General features: G+C 34.3%; 2 protein-coding genes across 4 annotated transcripts; both read right to left on the bottom strand.

Moving 5' to 3' along the window:
* Positions 1-1,239: 1,239 nt before the first annotated feature.
* LOC122309130 (probable E3 ubiquitin-protein ligase XERICO) lies at positions 1,240-2,170 on the bottom strand. The gene has a single exon (XM_043122493.1). The coding sequence runs from the start codon at positions 2,153-2,155 to the stop codon at positions 1,568-1,570; it is 588 nt and encodes a 195-aa protein (XP_042978427.1). The 5' UTR covers positions 2,156-2,170; the 3' UTR covers positions 1,240-1,567.
* A 4,721-nt stretch (positions 2,171-6,891) lies between these two features.
* LOC122311296 lies at positions 6,892-12,538 on the bottom strand. 3 transcript variants are annotated; one of them, XM_043125800.1, is made up of 15 exons: positions 12,191-12,538; positions 10,980-11,146; positions 10,776-10,872; positions 10,507-10,653; positions 9,896-10,000; positions 8,882-8,965; positions 8,692-8,807; positions 8,454-8,555; positions 8,252-8,365; positions 8,109-8,165; positions 7,938-8,004; positions 7,776-7,829; positions 7,604-7,678; positions 7,463-7,498; positions 6,892-7,283 (listed from the first exon to the last, which is right to left on the bottom strand). In XM_043125800.1, exons 2-15 carry the CDS (start codon positions 10,997-10,999, stop codon positions 7,170-7,172), a joined length of 1,188 nt encoding a protein of 395 aa, XP_042981734.1. In that variant the 5' UTR covers positions 11,000-11,146; positions 12,191-12,538; the 3' UTR covers positions 6,892-7,169. The 3 variants fall into 3 exon arrangements, with proteins under 3 accessions (XP_042981734.1, XP_042981735.1, XP_042981737.1); XM_043125801.1 differs by lacking the exon at positions 12,191-12,538 and adding an exon at positions 11,455-12,159; XM_043125803.1 differs by lacking the exon at positions 10,980-11,146.
* Positions 12,539-20,422: the final 7,884 nt, after the last annotated feature.

Here is a 20,422-nt window from a genome sequence, read left to right as displayed (position 1 = left end):
GTTGCCATCGGTGGAGGTTAGTTTTATGGTTCTCTGTACACCCCTAATGTAAGATGAATTTAGATTTTAGTTATTTCATTCACATAAGTCTTCACATTGAAATAACTATTTTTTTATTATATAACAATAAAATAATATAAGATAAATTTAATTTTGATTATTCACATCAAATCTTCATATTGAATTATCCATTTATTTGTTATATAGTAATAAGTAATTAATAAACAAAAAAATATTTTCAACCGAATTTTACCTGTGTGGACTGAAGCCGCGAAGTGGGTGGAAGAAAGAAACAAAGATTTTTAAGTTGAATGATTTTTCATCCGGGCGAGAGAGGAGAAAAGAGACATGAATCGTGATGAAGAAATTTGATTTATTTGAGAGGGAAAGAAACTTAACGGAAGTTTTTGAATATAGATGGAAAGAAGAGGGAATGTTGTAAAAAAATAATAAAAGAAATATTTGATATATGTATAATATCTATCAAATTTGATTTTAATTTTAGATTTACTATAATTAAAAGTTATTGTAACAAATCTTTGACTAATCTAATGTGATAGTTTTTTATGTCCTATTAGCAATTTGAGTTCTTTAGTTGATCTTACGTAACACACTCACGCGTATTGAGTGAAGACAAACCTAGATCGATCCAAAATTTGTTAGCTAAATTCACTCATAGAGCAATTATAAAAACTTGAGTTATTCCTCCTTTGAATGTGAATATTTTTATGTGATCTACTACCTCTAAAGATAAGTAGGTAGCTTTGTAGGTACTTTTTAAATTACATGTATTATTTTAATTAAATATATTATATTTAGTGATCAAACACACAATACTATAATACGATGATAAAATTAAGGTAATTATTATGAAAAAGATAGATGCCCGATCGGTGCTACCATTAATTTCTAACCATGCCTCGAATTTTTTGTTATGGAAACTTCATTCACTAATGGCTTCGGGCACGTTTTGCATTCAAATACTTGATGAATAATTGACCATGATATTTGAGGTCATTTGACTCAATTCAAATTACTCAGTTTGGACACATGAGCCCCATTGCATTGAACAAAATCATGGACCTCGAATCTCAATATTTTTTTATAATGATATTTGATGTTATTTCATCCAATTACAATTACTACTTTGGACGCCTGCCCTTCATCGTTATTATCGAACAACATTTCATCTTTTTATCTAATGTTAAAAAAAAAAAAAAAAGGTAAAAAAGAACCAAATAAAGTCTCAAAGAACTAAAGAAATCCTATATATTATACGTTCCCAGATTGAAATTAGCACCCCATTTACAAGCACAAACATTAAGAAAAACAGAGACGTGAACAATATAATTCAACCCTATCATTCTTTATTTTTATATCTTCTAGTACTTCTAAACCCTCACCATACATACAGAAAGCAGAGCAAGATTGTTACATAACTGTGTCTATTTTTTTTATTTGAAATAAGAAAGAAAATAGAACAGAGTAAAACGAAGAAAAAAGGCAACAGAGAAAAGTACAAGGACGTGTATTTTCTACAAGACAAACCTCCGACAGACCACTAAAACTAGTCCATAGAGCGACAAAGAGGGCAGGTATTATGGTTGTAGTTATCAAACCACTTCTCTAAACAACTTTTGTGAAAGAAATGCTTGCAAGATAACTCACTCACCTCCTGTTCTGCCTCAAACTTACACAGACACACACAACACTCCATTATTGGAAACAGCCTGCTGCGGCCACTGACACTGCAACCACTGCTCTTGCTGTGGCGCAGAGACTTGAACCTTGTTATTGAAATTCTTCTCTCCCTGGCGCTAGTCTCGGTGTCCGGGAAGCCATCTGGGACGTCTTCTTCTACATTTGGTGGATTCCCAGAAGCACCCACAACTTGGAGCACAGATCTCACCATGTTCTTCAAAAGGGTCACCGAAAGAACTGTGTTCATTACCAGCACAGGAAGTACTCCCTCGGCTGCACTCGGGAAATTTGACAGCCCCATCTTTTTAATTTCCTTACAAACACCACCCAAAAGTTCAAGAATCAAGGAAATCCCTCGGCGTTGCAAAAATCCAGCACAAACAGACACCACTCCTGAAAGAGGGAGCAAAAACAGAAGAAGCAAATCGAGCTCAACACTAGCCGGCTTGCTCATAAACAAATAAATATATACATACAAGCACAATTCTAACCACTAACGTCTTAACCCTGGTTAGTGAAAGCCAACCATGGTGGGGTCATTTCTTACACTTGGCAACACGTGTAGGGTTTGTGAACGATAGTGACGAAGGACCATTTTATTAGGACGGGTGAGCAAAACTTGTTGCGCTGGCATTTTTAGTGGAGCAAAAGGGCCCGATGAATTTGGGGTTGCCACGTGCCCGCGGAAATTTGTTGGTGGCCAATGAGACTGTGCCTATTGGCAGTTGAAGGAGGTGGTGACAGTGTACCTTTTGGCAGGTGGTAAGTGTGCGTGAGTTCTTTCAGTTGGGGATGGAACTGGGAAGTTTCCTGATTCCCGGAGGCCGCGTTGCCGTCAATTTTTTTTTTTTTAATAATTTAATTTTATTTAAATAGTATCACTCATCATTTTTTTTAATATTCTCTTATTTTTTATAACGAGACATTAAATAATTAAAAATTATTTATTATATATTATTTATTAATTTATTATCTAATATCGTATTATAAGATAATAAATTATAAGTAAATAGATTTTTTTTAATTTCCTGTTATTATTATTATCAATACTGATTCGATTTTTTAGTTAATTTTAAAGTTGGTAAGTCGTAAATATTAATTAAAAAATAAATTATTCTTAAAAAATAATTTTTTTATTTATAAATTTTAAATTGATCTAATTTTTATAAAAAGAATATGTATATATTACATATTTTAAAAATCTAAATCTCTGTTATTATATATGTATGATTTTTTTAGAAGTTTTGGGTAATAGTTGGGGGAAGTCCTTTAGCAGTCTTTGTGATGAATATTCATGGTTGAGAAATCCTTCGGAACTCGAATTTGGCTCCCGAATTTATGTTCCGAATGTACTTTTTTTTTTTTTTTAGTAATTAAAGAAATATTTTTTTGAGTAATATTGTAAATTTTTTTATTTTTAAAAAAATATTTAAAAATTAAAAAAAAAATAAAAAGGCCCGATTCGGTTAGCTCTCCGTCTACATCCCCCGTGCTCACTTTTGTGAAATTTTAGCAGAAATCACTTAAAAGCTCTTAATTGAAGAAGAGTTTTACTATATATAAACACAATCGTGTACTAATCTATATATCAATATTGATTTATTTATATTTAAAATTTAAATTAACATTGTTTTTAATAAAATCTATTTTTTTATCAATCATATCACATTAGTGTACAGATTAGTATACAATTATGCTTGTAACTATATTTTTTCATTGAAAAAACCTAAATCTAAGAATAAGAATGATAAATTTGAAATTTCTTACAGGCTGATTTTTTGTAGACAGTGATATTTCTTACAAATTTGAAGCTTCAGATTTGTTTGGTTTATTTATTTATTTATTTTGTTATTGCCAATTGAGTTTAATTTCTTTTGAAGTACATATGGAGTTGAAGTCGTTCTCAATTTCGTTAGTTCCCGTCATTTTGGTCGGAATTTTCTATTTCGGTATATTACCTATTTCACCATATCTTATCATTATAAATTTCAGCACATTCCAATTATTCGATCAAATTTCAATCATTTTGGATCTTATTCCATTTTAGTGGTGGGAAGACATTTTTATAAATTTTAAATTTAGATAATGTTTAATTAATTCAAAAATCTAAAAAATATCTATATAATTATAATTATTTTGTAATTTTAAATATGTAACCTTATTCTCTTTTTTTTTAAATATCATTATTTTTAAATAATTTCTCTACTCTTTTATTTTTTTCCTCTGTATTTTTCATGTTTCAACTCAAGTTTATATATATATATTTAAATATTATCTTTTGACACTAATATCTCTATTTTTCTAATATTTTCATTAATGTTTACACATTTTATAAATCATCAATTGTTTCGTTATATATACGCACATTGGAATGCATCAAAATTAAATTATTTTGCTCCCGTGCTTAAACTGGAATGATCATTGGAACAGAATTTAAAATATTGGGTGAAATTCATTATTTCATTTACAGAATTTTGACATATTTTTTTCTAAATAATTTTAACTTACCTTATGTGTTTTTTGATTTGAAAATAACAATTATCATTAGAATTTTATACCATTTTAAAAATTCATATTATTCACTGTTCCTTTAAATTTAAGAATGATTACATCATTGAGTATATATATAATATATATATTGAAAAATCAGTGGTTGAGACCTCAAATATACATAGAGGAGAGTGAATAGATATTTCCCAAATTTTATTGGACCATTTACATTATTAGTCAATCAATTAATCAAATAACAAGAGATAATCAATACTAATTTTGATAACAAAGTGGAAACTCATTAAAAGAATGTCTTAAAAATCTAAAATTATTTTGGGTTTAAGTTCATATAAAATCTACTGTCCTTACAATCAATTTAGAAATACTTACAAACCCCTGACATGAGTAAATCTGCCTTGATAAAACACGAGTGTCTCACCCGATACCTGCACCATGGTAACTCCATATATACCACTAGCCTATATGTATATATACCACTGTCGTAGAAGTCATGCATGCTAATCTATATATACTTACGGTTTGTGTAGGTTACTTAAAGAGTCCAAACCTAAGCAAAAATCTGTTTCTTGGAATTTTTGCTTGAGCCAATTGTCAAGCAAACTTTCTATTCAATTTTTCAGTTGTAACATTTTCGAGCTGTTTTGACTTAGTAAATGTTGGAATTGTAAAATTTAAATTTGTAAATAATTGAGTTATCTTTCCAATGCCGCATAGATTACTTCAAAAAATTAAAAATATAGGGATTAAATATTATGGCTAGAGGTGTAATCGGTCTGGTTTTATCCAGTTTTATACAAATTTTAGAACCGAACCGGTATATACCGGTTTTGCATTTTCAATGACCAATTTTGAACTGATTACCCTCCTAAACCAGTACTTCTAGTTTCGGTCTGGTTCGGTCTAATTTTTCAGTTTTAATCAAGTGTCAATATAAATATATATTATATATAAATTATATATATTTAAGATTAAAATTTTATGTTATAAATTATAATATAAAATTATTTCATATATAATTATATATAGTATATATAGAACTTTCATATATAATTATATATTATACATAAAAATTCTATATTCATGTATAAAATATTTTATACAATATTAAAAATTAATTTATATATATATATTTTATAAACTTGTCTGGTCTAGTGCTGAAAAACCAAAAACTAATTTCAGACCGAATTAATTCAAAACCAAGCCAATTGATCCGATCCAGTTCAACTCGGGCCAATTCTTTGATTTTCCGAATATGTAATCTTTACATTAAGTTTGGGCCAGGTGGGTCTCATTAAGTATTACGAATTTGTAATCTTTACATTTTTTTTGTTTCAATTACAATCTAAACTCTACCCAACGTATCTACAATTCAATTGGACTATGTTTTATCATAAAAACATGTTGACATATTATAAAGTTAGTTTTATTATAATATAGACATATCAAATTATATAAAATTATATTAATTTGTATGTTTATTTTTATAAAATTTCTTAATATCCACATCACTTCTCTTTACAACGTGTCGCATAGAAAATATGATTGAGATGACAAAATTTAGAATAAAAGAATTATTTTTAAATAAACCGCTTTCTGATTCCTAGTTTGATGTGAGGTGTCAAGTTGTTCCCAACAAGTAGAAGCCAGGCACCTCGTCCTGTTGCCAATTTTAGCAAGCCCGGAGCACCTATCTGGAGGAAAAAAACCCACCCTTCTTGCTTATATAAAACATTTAGGCCCAGTTGGTTTTGATTTTGGATAGTAAGAGTGTTGGAAAATATTGAGAAGAATTGTGAATATTAGTGAAAAAATAATAATAAAATATTAAATATAAGTAAAAAATAATAAATAGTAATAAAAATTGATAAAAAGTAATAATAAAATACTAAACAGTAGTTGAATATTCTGAAAATATAGCTGAGGTATTCTTGGTACCGAAACCTCTTAAAGTAAAACAATATTTTGTTTGGTAACTTTACAAAGTATTTTTTGTATTTAAAAAAATTAAAAATTTATTTTTTAAAAAAATCTATGTTCCCATGGTTTCGAGTTTCAAGTTTCAACTCTATTAAAGAAAAAAAAAAAAGTGGGGGTTTCAATTAAAAATATAACTTCTATGTTAGTCCTATATATTTACTCATTTTATTTAGAGAGTACACGAAAACTACACATTTTAAGACTGTAAATATCATTTTTCTTGAAACTGAATCAGGCATAAACTAAGTTATGTAAACCATTACCGAGCTATCACAAAAAAATAATAAATATGTAAACAAAAGATTACCATGAAATCACAACTGCATAAGTGTTCAAGTGTTATATTTTGTCAAGGGACCGATATTCTAATAATCCATTGGAAGATCACATCTAAAGAGTAGCCTTCCAGGACTATAGACTAATCTAAGATGGTCCCCGTTGTTTTGGTTCAAAACAAAAATATAGGTTGATTAGTCGCATTTAATTTATAATCCACTTGCAGTTTCTCGAATTCAATTCCACGCTGAAAGAGGTTGCTAGCAAGGAGCATTTAATGGCCCCTAAGCGACAAACCCTGGTCCTAATGTCTCAGAGCCACGTGAAGCGAAAGAATGAATGTCCGTCCACAAGCCTTATCTTCAGGGACACAACACACCCAATTCCCAAACACCTTGTTCTTTGTAGAAACATTCGTAGTTGGTATTGAAAATCAATCAAAAAATATTTCCTCTTGCATTATTTAAGTAATATAGTTGCATACAATCCTAGATGCCCTCCATATTATCTTTACTTAGAGAGAGAGAGAGAGAGAGAGAGAGAGAGAGAGAGAGATGCCCTCCATGCTAACTACTAAAATTTTGTATGGCTTTCCACGATTGTGCTTAACTAAATGTGATGATGCATTTTACAAAGCAATGCAATTAGTAACCTCAGGGCAGGTGGTGCTGGTAGCGTACGATCATATATTATGTTGCTGTCCTCTAATTAACTGTCGAATTGGAAGGGTCAATTCCCATGTCCTTAAAATATGTATGTTCCGCTTTTGTCATCCGACTTTGGAACATTGTCCACTCCTTCCTACACCTCTCCCTTACCTGGCACCAGTAAATTTAAACACATATCAGCACCATTTCATTTATACAAGTCAATGAGGTATCAAGCAGAAAGATGCATGCTTCTGTGAGTTTGTGAGAGAGCGGCCGCGGGGGGGCGATGGGGTTTGGCGCATTAAAAGGGGGGACAATGAATTATAGTGAGAAAAGGCTCTACATACCCCTTGCCATGGTGCCTTCCCATTCTGTGTTTCTCCCTACCAAATGGAAAACGAAATGACAAAATTAGTTTCTCATTTAGAATTCTTAATTTATTTATAATAATTGAGAATATAAACAGTAGCCAATGATTTTCCTTTTACCTGGTTCCCAAGTGAGGGAACGGTTTGATGAACAATCCATTGTGAATCTACAACTCCAATCTTCTCATGCGCAGGCTGTTTTCAAGAAACATATATTATAATAAAATATTGCATCTGCGTCGTTAATTATTAAAAAGGGGGGTGAAGCAAGGAATGGAGGAAGGCAACTCACGTCTACACATTTTCTAAGAGCAAAGTCAAGACCCCACCCATGGACCAAGTCATTCTGCAATTCCCAAAGCAACGCTAACTTTAATATAGCGCTAATAGGCCATAGAAAACAATCAAGGACCAACAATTGCTGAAAAGAACAAAAGTAGAATACATTGGATACCTGAATCATATGCCACACACAGCGCCATGCATCTCGCGAAAACACTGGAGCCATGATTTCAACAAACCTGCATTTATTGAAAGACAAGCAGGGAGGTTTTGTTAAATTCCACCATCAAATTGGGCAGGGCCAAGAACCATAGCAAATTACACGACTTAAATGAGTTCATACGCTGCACAGGGAGGCATACGTGGGTCAGTGCACCAGCCAGGTTTCTCATCTGTTTCTCTGGTAGAAATAACAATATAAATATTATTTCCCATACGATTGTTAAGAAGTAACAAAATTTTGTCACATGGGCCTAATATTCTTACTTGTGAACTTCACGGTCACCTCTTCTCTTTGTCATTTTCCATGTTAATCCTCTGCTAGGTTCCAAACCAGGCTGTGAAATCTCCAAGCCATGCTTCCTCACTAGTTTTATGTATCTAAAAATAAGTAAGAAAGACAAAAACTGTTGAGTAGACTGAAAAAACACTCTTATAATGAAACAGCTACGTCAACCAGAACACTCACTCTTCCGCATTAAAATGCTCCACTCCCAGGTCTTCATCCCAGATAAATATGTAGTCGTATGGAGCCACGATGTCAGGATGCAGAAAGCGTTTAGCATACCACCTTGAAAAATTTTCCAGAGGTAAAAATTATAAGCATAATTTGAAGGAACAACCAATAAGTATGTGTAAGATTACCGGGAAAGCAGGATGAAAATTTATCACATAAATACTGCATACAATTGATAATAGTTCCTTACCATTTAGTTTGTTTACGAATGCTCACATGAATAGCACGCTTTGACCACTCAAACTCATCCCATTCGGTTGTTCGGCCATCGTAATGAAATAGAAGGATTGTAAAATTCCCTGAAAACTGTTAGAACAATATATTTAGTCACACATATTAGAAAGAAGCAAAGAAAATCTCACAGAGAGAGAGAGAGAGACCTTTTTCACTGCTGCATCAATATTCTTCCTCTGTTCATAACCTACAGTGAAGGTTACAAGATACCGTGGTTTGCTGGTTAAGTCCTGCAAATGCCAACTTGATCAAACATCATGGTTTACATCAAAAGGAATATAGTCAACTCGTAGACTAGATGCTGGACTTCAATAAATGTGCATTCAGTTTTGAGACATTACCATTCAGTTCATTAATATGTGTGTCTATATGGAGGTATGTATGCGTTACAATCTTTGTAGAAGGACACCCTAGCTTTTTTCTAATTGCCCTAGTCCAAGAATCATTAATATCACTCTCTTGCATGCCAATCTACTTCATTATCCAAATTCACAAAATTAGCAATTGCTTTAGAAGAAGAAAAACAACAAAATGAAATGCATTCTACAATTCCATATATGGTCAGCACTAATGACAAGCTGAAATTCTTAAGCCGAATCATTATCCATTGTGGCGGGCTCATGGTGCCTTGGGCCATGAGTGCTGCTGGGGAACATCAAAGGACGGTGATAGAGAAAAAAGGGGAAAGGTAAGCTCGAGTAGAAAATGAGAAAGAAAAGAGAAAACGGGCAGGAAAGTGGACGGCAGCTGGTAAAACAATGTGTACTGTCCACTGAAAAGAAGAAATCCAACGTTCAGAAATCTGGGAAGAATGTAGACAGACACCAGTACTCAGGTTGAATTATTCCAGGCTTGGGGAACGCTTTTCACTGGCTGGATTAGTTACCAATTTGAATTAAAAGAACTAGGCCCATAATTGTAGCCGTAGGGAGTGGTGTTCTTAGTTAGTTATTACTTTAATGAGAGTGGAAGCTCAGGATTTATGATCTATGGAAAAACTTTGTTTAACTGTCTAAGTTGTTGGGAGGCCTCACTTTATTTTCCTGATCTATAATATTGGGTTTGTTACATACATACACATCAGAAAAAATGAAAAAACTTGCAGAAACTCCAGAAATGTTAAGACCACATGCCACACTTGGTTGCAGAAGGATACACACCTCACTGGGCTTACCCCACAATCTTCGTAGGTAGAAGTCTGACTCAGCTTCAACAATACCTGGAGGTAGTCTTTCTGCACCTCTAGGATTAGATGGAACCAATATCTGCAACAGAATCACAAGTGATGCAGGAAATAAGTATGAAGGCCTAACTTCCATACAACATTTACTTTAAGCAGCGCTCCCTTGTCAATATGAGCACACGTAATAACACAAATAACCCCCTATCTTCACCATCTTATAATGCCCACTGTCTTCACTTAATTGCCTGCACCTAGATCATTAATTTCACCTGATTCATTACTCTTTAATAAATAGTAAAACGATATCCACAAAGAAGAAAAGATAGGCATATTTGCTTTGAATAAAATGAAGATGGTATACTCCTCTCAGCAGTAGGGTTAGCAAGGTGTCATTATGTTCACGGCCAGCAGGCAACTTTTAAAGTTCTTCAAAGAAACTCAGATTGCACCAACAAAAATAGTATCTTAAATGCACATACAGATTGGTACCAAAATGTATCTTCAAAAATATCATCATCAGAGTATGACATGTAAACCCGAAACAAATTATATTTCTAATAATGCTAGCTAATAAGAAAGGAGATTTACCTTTGATGTATCATTCAACTTTTGAGCTTGAGTTGATCTGCTATCATTATTATTATTCACAGATGACCAGGCATTTCGAATGCCTGATTCTTTATATTTAATGTATGAGATGTCAATGGTAGGAAAAAGGCTGGATGGAAGATTCACCTGAAAAGATTAGAAAAGTGAAAAATGTTCCATCATCTAGCTATGAAAAAAAAAATAGCCCAAAAAGGCAATACCATGCGTACCACAGAGAAAAAAAGAAAAAGAATTGAAAGTCTGATTACCTTAGTTGACAAGGTTGGAAATGATACTCCTACAAAAAAGCCAAAAACCACTCCAACAAATGTAGTAACAATAAGCCTCATGGTCTCATTTGGTTTTCTGCTAACAGCACAGCAGCCAAGAAGATCAAAATGTTAAATTTGCTATAAAACATGAAACTGCCATGAATCTCTTTCTGCCAATATATAACATCAGAATTATTGAACCTGCGAGTAAGGTTTCCCATATTATATATTTACAATCTTCTGGCTGTATATTCACCAAAAATAGGCTTCAATGTAGAAAGTGGGAGCTGATATGTTCTATCTAACAAGTTTAGAGATGCCAATCCTCCATGAAAGTAGCAGAGACCCTCATGGAAGAAAACCAATGCCTGGAGGAATAACATTTTAGAACCATAAGTTTAAATGCTCCACTAAATGTATCAAGATTAGCATTCTATGAGAGAGAGAGAGAGAGAGAGAGAGAGAGAGAGAGAGAGAGAGAGATAGAAAATCAATCTAACAATTTTAAAAATTGTTCGCAATAATAAAGTTTTTTCAGCAGAAGATTCGCTGTAAATGCATATTGAATGAATTCAGAGAGCACGAGAGGTCAGAAATCATCAAATCTTTCAAGATTATATGCAGTAATAAAATTCTTTCAACAAGAAACTCTCTCTGTCTATTCTCTTTTGCTTACGTGAAGAAGAATGCGTGAAATAAAAGGTGGAAGACACGTGATTTCTCATTGACCCACTAGTCCTTCCCCGTTGACCTCTCTTGTTCCCCTTCTTAAACAGGTCAAGAGATCAATATATTTTCCCAGAAAATATGTTCAGCCGACACAAACACAGCCTTAATAAAAGAGAGATGACAGGAGACGCTGGGTTTCCCCAACTAACTTCAGCACAAAGTTAGCTCAGGAATTAAAAGCAAATAATTCCAAAAGTATTCGGGGAATGAATATACAATTATTGGCTTCACATTTATCTAACATTGTTTGTTCAATGGAGCAGGACAGCAACTTCAGAAATAGAGACCGATCACACGAGGCCAATTACAACATAAAATTTAAAACCAATTAATAAAATCTCAAATACCAGAAAGCCCAAAATAAAAATTTTCAATATATAGTCAGTTCCGTCATAATTTAAAGAACACTTACTGACAGCCTCAGAATACAGAGAAAACCCACGGAAATTATTAAACCAAAAGAAAAAGTATAAACTTGGAACCAAAATCAAAGCTTAAGAGTCGGACTTGAATTTGCTTCAGCTAAGTGGAAGTGTTTTTTTTTTTTTCTTTCTTGGCTGTTTTACCGGGTATCAAAAGATTGAAGCAAATTCCCGTAACATTAAACTATATTAAAACTGAGTAACCAAGCCGAAAAGAAAAATTCCAAGCAAAAATATATAGAAAGGCTAATAAAAGCGAACCTGGAGCACAACCCTATTAACCCAAGAATGATCCGGTTAAGAGAAGCGGTCTGTACAGCCGAGGCTCACGAGAAAATCAATTAATGTGCGATCGAAATCACCAACTTCGTGATCGCCTGTACTTTGTTAAACGTATGAAGAGAAAAAACCGAGGCAAAAAGGAAGACGAATAAACGAGAAATTCACGGGCCAAAAGATTGACGAGAGATAGGGAATGACTAGCTATGGCAGAATGAGATCCCTGTGATATTTAAGAGCGGGAGGAAGGAACAGAGGAAAGAGAAAGAGGAGAGAGGTTTTGGAGAATTCTTTATGGGTGAAGAATTTTGGTTGGTAGAGTTGTTTTAGGCCTCCTTATATTTTGGTATGGAATTTATCAGATTAAGAGACGTGTTGGGACACTTGAATCTTCGATGATAAATAAATAAAAAAAAATTATAATTATCATTTATAAGATAATCTCGTCCTACATGTCCTTTTTGAGACAGAGAGAGAGAGAGAGAGGAGAATCAAAGGCCTAAGATAAAAAATAATTAATAAGTAATATTATATATAGTTATGAAGTATATAAGAGATATATAGTCGTTTTAAAAAAAATATAATTTTTTATTAAAAAATTAATTTTTTTATATGAATCTCGTCTTTATTTAATTTTTTTAAATTATTGTACAATTTTTACAAATTCACGACTGTAACGATCATTTTTTATAATTAATTAATGTAATAGTATGGTATCATTAAATATATGAAATTTTCTTGATTTCAATCTTAAATTTGATAGAACCGTCTCATCTAAATCAGAATTATAAAAGGAATGGTATAAAAAGGCATTAAAATCATACAAATCAAGTGACGTATTTAAATATGGAAATGATGGTATTATGGAATGAAATATATATAGAGATTGCATTATTAAAAATATATGAGAAGGAAGGAGACACAAAGCCGGCCTAGTAATTGTAACACTACCAACAAGTAAACAATGGCTCATCTTCTTTGGGGTGACATCCTAATCTCTTTATTTATTCTCCAACTTGATTTGTCACTCTTTCCAACTTTATAGAGTGAATTTGTTTAGAAAAATAAAAAGAACATAAATGTAATGCAACTTCCATATTTATATAAATAAAATTAAAAAGTTTGTCTAAATTGGATGACGTGCTTCACCCAAGAGCCACGATCTTTGTCATTATGCTTTTTGGTTAATTGAATCATTATACAATTGCAAATACTTTTTTAAAAATAAATAAATAAAGTGGTGTTTGTCGTGGATTAAGAGTCTATTTGGGATTGAGTTTGAAAGTTTAAAAAGTACTTTTAATTATTTAAAAGCTCTTTTAAAGAAAAAATAATATGTTTGTTAAATTTATAAAAAGTGCTTTAATCATCTAAAAAAGTTGAAAATCTACTTTTTTTTAAAAGTACCAAATTGAAACTTTTATCGAAAAGTTCACGTAGATAACTGTATATTTAAAAAAAATTAATATAACTAACTTTAAAAGTACTTTAGAGACATGGTTATCAAACAGTAAATAACTTTTTAATAGTAGAGCTTGTTTTTTAAGTTAAAAGCTATAAGCTCTAAAATTATAAGTTATATTTTTCACTACAATCTCAAACATGCACTAAGCTTGGATAGTGGAGGTTTGAATTCTATGAACGACGAGTCCGTACACTTTTGAGATAGATAGTAGAACGGTAGAAACAACCCAATTTTTTTTAAAAAATTATTAAATTTAATCAATAGAAATTCTATGTGCACTCACTTCTATGTATTCCTTTATATATTTTATTAATGTGATTGACTGTCTCATTTATTTTAATATAAAATAATTATTTTGGTCAATTATATCAGTAGAATACGTAAAAAATATACAAAAATAACTATATGTAACAGAACTCAATTTCTTATTAGATATGTTCTATATCCTAACAACTTTTAATTTTACTTACAATTTTACATATTAAACGCATATTGTCAATTTCTTTTGAATTTGTCAATTTCTTTTGAATTTCAAATTTCAAAATATATCAACAGCTGATAAGTGCATAAGTTTGTTTTTTTTTTTTTTTTTTTTTTAAATCCAATTAATATTTTTCATATCTTAATGAAAATAATATCAAAAATTTTATTTTTCTGACAATATTAAGACCCAATATTGCAAGTCAAACTTGGTTTCTTTCTGGTAGGACCCAATATATAACTGATTTATAAATGAGAATGAAGAAGTTTTGGCTAGTTTTGATACGAGTGGGAAGGAGTCCACGATCGATGCCGGTATGGACGGTACGAACGTAGAAAGGCAAAAGGGTTGAGCTTTGACCGCACCACACAACATGCCTAATTAGTTTCAAAGACTCCTGACTAATTAGGTTTGGTTTTTCAGCTATTGCAAAGGTAGGAACCCCCAACCAATTCAAGAGAAGCCGCCACCCTGCGCCTGTGGGCTGGGTCTATGTTTCTTTGTTGCTGTTTCCACACGGTGGCTTTTAAGGGTGTGTTTGGGGATATAATTATTTTTTAAATATTTTTAGATTACTTTATTGTTATTTATAAATTATTTTATTGCTATAAACACAAATTAAGGACTGTCAAACGTGGTATAAAAGCTGATATAGAGTTGGGAAAATTGCAAAAGTTGGGGGAGGTTGTGTGTTGAAGGTAAGGAAAATGTGTAATGGTTGCAGCCTGCAGCTGTAATGTGATTAACGTGGTTGTGGGAAGACTATTGAGTACCAAGAAGAAATGAATGCATTTCTTTAATGGACGCGTTTAATTTGGTGTACTTAGGCCTACAAACACCAACAGGTGGTGGGGTCGGTGTAGCTTACTTTAATGTTGCTAGACAATCCACCCACTATCGTACATAAATGAGATGCTCACTATCATTTCTCTTCTATTTTTCTCTCTTTCAGTTTAAAAGAAATTGAAAACTCAAGTTGCGTCGTGAATTTTCGAATGCCACCGTTGCGATTTTCGTTGGCCACCTAATTATTTTATTTCTTTTCTACGGTAGTTCTCTAGTCCGTGAAGCTGCTGCCACCAACTTGAAGAAGATGCTACCGCCAGTATGAGGAAGCTGATGTCGGAGAACATGATGATTCCGTCTAGTATAAGTTATATTTACTTGATTACTTATTTGTAATTGTTGCTTATTCATTTATGAAGAAATTTGTATTCAACGATGAAATTTGATAGCAATTGATATAAAGTATGCATTTGTGCATTTATTTCTTCAAACACAACCATGTGAAACAACAAAAAGAGGTGAAACAACAAAAAGAGGTGGAATGGATGAATACTTGATTCATGATGCAACCAACTTACAACAAGGTTATATAATAGGAACACGTGAACACAGTGTCATAACTCAAGTTTTATACTCACAACCAAACATTTTATATTTTATTTGTTATTATGGTATTGAACAATGTATATTGTTCATGGCAAATGCAACATGATAGATGGAAGTTCTGAAAATTGAAGACATTAAGAAAATTATGTATTGCTGTGAATATGGGAAAGTTTAAATATATCACTTCATTATTGGTTGAATTTTGATGTGATGTTTGACATATTTGTTGAATTTGAAAAATATTGATGGAACATGTAAATTGATTGATAAGTCATTTGAAATGGTCCCCAATGGGAGATGAAAATTTTCTAGTCTACCGAAGCCATTAATTAAACTCTATATGTACTTCTTGATAGCATGTTTCGTATATCTAAGGGCTGGGTTCTCGGTGGTTCAGATCTTCGATTTCTTGGACCTACGATTACAAAGAGAGGGTTGGAAAATGCAGTCTTGGGATTGCCCGGAAATCCTTCGATGCTTATATCAGCAATAATAATTTTGAGTTTTGTGAAGTAGGAAAATACAACAAGTGTTTAGTTTGGAGGATTTGATCATTTTACATGAAGGCTGGGCATCCTTTTATACCTAGCCCCAAGGGGGGCTAGAAGGCCATACCTTGCGACTTGAGGGGATGTGATGTCCCCTTGGGCTCCATCTGCCTTATTGCCTTTAATATAACATGACCCTCTGGGTTAAGTTATTTAATACGGCATGTTTTTCTAGTGAACTCATTAAACGCGGCGTGATCTCCTTTGCTACGTTGGCATCCCATCCCTACTCTCTGGCGTGCTTCCTTCACTTTTCCCTGGTTTTACTTCCCACGCTTCCTATATAACGTCCCGTCCTAACCCGAACAAGTATACCTGTCCTATGTGGGTTGCGGGTCTTCTTTGAGCCAATAAGGGACTTAGCCAATAAGGGTCTTCTTTGGGCCTTTTAGGGCATGGAGGGCCTTCCTGATGCCTGGTTTAGGCTGGTCTTCATTGGCTTCAAGCCCTCGGCAAAAATCTCCCCAATAGTTACCCTGCCAATTCTCATTGGACTAAGGTTATGAGAATTCCTTCGCTTCTATTTAACATTGTTGCTTGTCGCTCCTACCCTGCTGATTGAGTAAAGACACTAGTGGTCTAGTTGTTCCACTGTCCGATCTTGGTTCTCCCATCACAGTTCTTGATGTGGCTCCTAGGGACTTAACCCTGATGTCCAATGATGATCGTTATGTCTTTTCCATAATGATGACTATCAGACGTTCTCTTTCCCTCATGGCCACGTACGCGTGCAAGGCTTTAAATCATTTTCCCCTTTTTGTACTTGTGGCGTATCAAGAGTTGATAGCTTCTGCCATACTCTTGCTGCCTTCCTCTCATTTCTTTCGATTTGCCTTTACTTCTTCCCACTCTCTACTCTTCGTCAGATCCTTATTGTCGAAATGGTTGCCTGGAAATCTGCTGAACCTGAGAACTTCGAGCATCGCCTTGAAGCAGGTTCTTTGAAGCCTGGCTATGCAGGCCGCTTTTGGCATTCGGAGGCCTCTCCCAAATTACTTCAATTGCTAGCTTTGACCTATTGTGTCCCTGACACGGTGGTTTTCAAAGCTCCAATGCCACAAGAAAGGGCTGTCGACATTAATGGCATGGCGTCTCGCGTCCCCCTTTTCCATAGTATGTTCTCCTACAGGCTAAGGTTGCCTTTTCCTCGATGGGTTCGGGAAGTTCAGTATCGCCTCGAGTTGGTCCCTACTCAACTCCATTCGATTGCCTGGCGGATCTTGATTTGTTGCTATATTTTGTGACGACGGGATTTGTTAAAGTTCGACTCTGAGCACGCCGATTTAACTTATCGTGAGTTTCTCTTAACTCACAATGTGAAGAGGGGCACTGGGGACATCTGTAGCTTCAAGGGAATGAGCGCCCTTGTGGTACTAGAGTCAAGATACCACAAGGTTTCTGACTGGACTAGCAAGTTCTTCTTTGTGTCTGGCCGTGGGTAGGAGTTCTCGGTTGGCCAGATTGACTGTGTTGAATTTAGAAATCTCGAGCTTGATCCAGCTGCTCTTAATCATGCCGATGAGATCAGGCAAGCTATGATCTTGGATGCATTCTTGCCTGAGGACGACGATACTCCTGACCATCCTTTCGAGGGCAGCGCTAGTGTTGGCTTAGGGGGAGGAAACTTTGAAAAGGTTGAGGTTGACCTTTCTGTGCCTAGGTCAAAGTCGAGTCCTCTTGAGGCGGGCCCTATTGACCCCAAGAGGAACTCAAGGCCGACTTCCTGTAACTAATCCCGCTTGGTGCTGTTGCCATGTTCATTCATTCTTCCTTTATTTATTTTTCTTCTTCTCTTTCTTTTTTTTCTTTGCTCTCTATTTGTAGAGGCCGTGGATGTTACACATCCCTTCATTTCTGTCTGTACATTTCTTATGATAATGCATCTTTTTTATATCACAATTGTTCATCTACATCTCTAGTTTCTTCTTTGCATGGTCCATTTATTTGTCCACCGTGGAGGTTTCCTTTTTTGAGGGGGGGTGGTTTCGTACTTTTTCCCTTTGATTTCCTTGCCATACATTGGCTTTTGGCTTCCCAATGAGGTTGGTTTAATAGTTGATGTTCCGTTTGTGAATCTGCACGAATCTTAGGTAGTTGGCCATCAACATATATCTGTTAGTCTCCTTGTATTGATGGCATTGGGTAACACTCATCGCGTACGTCATGGGATTTGTGTTGGGCCTTTTACGGGATTCATGTTGGGCCTCTCAGGGGACAAATTGTCGCTCCTTGCCTATATATAGTCGCTTCTAGTTTTGCCATTACTCTTAAACCTCATTTCTTGCCTTTCAAGCGCTTCAAGGCTTCCCTTGCTTTAGTGTTGAGCCATAATTGGCTTTTTCTAACTCTGATGGGTCTTTTGGCCTTAGGCCAGCACTGTATCTTGCGGTGGGCTTTTGTTGAGATAGGCGTATAGTAGCTTCTTGAGGTTTTTGGAGGATGTCTCTCCAGAAGTAGTGTCACTCCTCGTGGCTATGAGGTGCACTACGAAGGTGGCGTGCCCCAAACCTTGCAATTGCGTTGTTCAATGATTTTTCCTATCTCAGAACTCCTTGTGTCATTGATGTTTCGTCATTGCATCTCAGGTCATTCCTATGATGGGGATGGAGTAGGGCTTCTCACTCAGGCCTGGTAGGTGAAGGGGACTTCTCATGGCCTAAACCTGTCCTGGTTCAAGCACTTTCTCGTCGGCTAAGGGAGGAGAAAGAGGGGGCCCTTAGTTTGGGGGGAGGGTTTCTTTTAGTTTAAGCTCCCTACGGCCTCGCAACCTTTGACTGGGTGGTGACCACTAGGGAGATGCCTCTATTTGCTTCTTCTATATGGGGCCCTAGCCTATGTGAGAGTAGCTTTGACTGAGACTGGTTTCCCTTTTGTTGGCCCTCGACGGTTGCAGGTTTGGGGTGCTTAGGTTGACTTCTCCAACCTTTCTTCACCTCCCGTTCTCGTCCTTTTGCTTATTGAGCTAGTCTTCGAGGCAATTCCCTTCCTTTATCTCCTTATACTTATTGGATGGTGCCGTTTTAACGACCATGTTGATGCTACCTTTTTCTGTCGACGATACTGTAGGGCACCATGTCGAGTTTGACCTTGCTCGTGGATCATTTTTTACTCCTCTCTCTTTGTATGGTTTCCTTTTAAATATGTTGTAACCTTCCCTTTGTAAAGATTACGACCGTTGATGATAAAATGTTGAAATGTTTTTTTGAAAAAGTTGAAAATTTGTAAATGGTTTCTTTGTAAATATGTTGTAACCTTCCCTTTGTTTGAAAATTTGAAAAAAGTTGAATTATTTTTTTATTTTTTATTTAGAAGTTTAAGAAAGTTGTAATGATCTTAACGCAAGTTGAATCGATTTCACTTAAATAACACCCTTCAATAGAGATGTGCCACATAGACAACACAGATTAATGAAGTGTGTGACAGCAATGCAAAGGAACAAAAAAAAAAAAAATTCATCCCGTAAACCTCTCTCTCTCTCTCTCCCAGGAAATTTTTTTTCTTATCCTCGTCGTTGATTTGTGGAACATATATTAGGACTTTGGGTGCTTGACAATGTACTCATTGCCTTTTTAGAAAAAAATATGATCAAGTGTCTTCTCCATCCCACGCAACTGATGTTCTTTCAAAAAGCAAGTATAGTGAAAACACAAGCTTTTAAGCTATATTTCTTCAAAAGTAACCATTAATCAGACTTAAGAATATCTTCTAACCCCAATTTCATGTCCAGGTTTTTTGGTGCTTGAAAATCTTCTCATTTGGTGTTTTTTTTTTTTTTTTTGGAAGTGTTTAGTGTCATTTTACAGTGTTTGTTTAGTGTTGGTTTAGTGCCATCAGAGCTCCCGCGCCACTATGAAGGTGGGTGGAGTGGGTTTGTGTTTTCAGAATACTAGTTGTTTCTCTTGATGGCTCACACAAGTTTTTTGTAATTCTTCTTTTATTAACATGTGATGCCCTCGTGTATCTTTTGTGTGGGTTGATGATTTGTTAGCATTTTACTTGTGGTCGTTAACTGCATGAGAATGGAATGGCCGTTTCAAAGTGTTTTTCTTGAAAGTTTTGTATTTAAATTATATTAGGGTATGAAATGAGATTGAGAATTTTGAAATGAGATTATATCCAAACCATCCCTAAAACCCTAATTCTCCCTACTCATTTATATTTGTATTTCTAATTTTTTTTATAATAAATGACATGACACCACATTTTAGTGCCAAATCAAAGAGTTAAAGTGAGTGCTATATTTAAATGAAACTATGAATTCAAGTGTTCCAATCATAAACTAGGAATTCAAGTATATAATAAAACAATATTTTCTCTCTAATCTAAAT

Source organism: Carya illinoinensis, chromosome 5 (genome assembly GCF_018687715.1).
Source record: "Carya illinoinensis cultivar Pawnee chromosome 5, C.illinoinensisPawnee_v1, whole genome shotgun sequence".
Taxonomy (NCBI): domain Eukaryota; kingdom Viridiplantae; phylum Streptophyta; class Magnoliopsida; order Fagales; family Juglandaceae; genus Carya; species Carya illinoinensis.
This window is presented reverse-complemented; position numbering and strand designations above follow the sequence as displayed.

What these genes read in the sequence shown, in the direction of transcription:
- LOC122309130 (XM_043122493.1), bottom strand. Translation starts at nt 2,155, where the DNA reads ATGAGCAAGCCGGCTAGTGTTGAGCTCGATTTGCTTCTTCTGTTTTTG.
- LOC122311296 (XM_043125800.1), bottom strand. Translation starts at nt 10,999, where the DNA reads ATGGGAAACCTTACTCGCAG. An exon ending in TGTGGGGTAAGCCCAGTGAG is followed by an intron (nt 8,966 to 9,895) that starts GTGTGTATCCTT and finishes TGGCATTTGCAG; the next exon opens with GACTTAACCAGCAAACCACG. An exon ending in TTCCCTCACTTGGGAACCAG is followed by an intron (nt 7,499 to 7,603) that starts GTAAAAGGAAAA and finishes TCCATTTGGTAG; the next exon opens with GGAGAAACACAGAATGGGAA.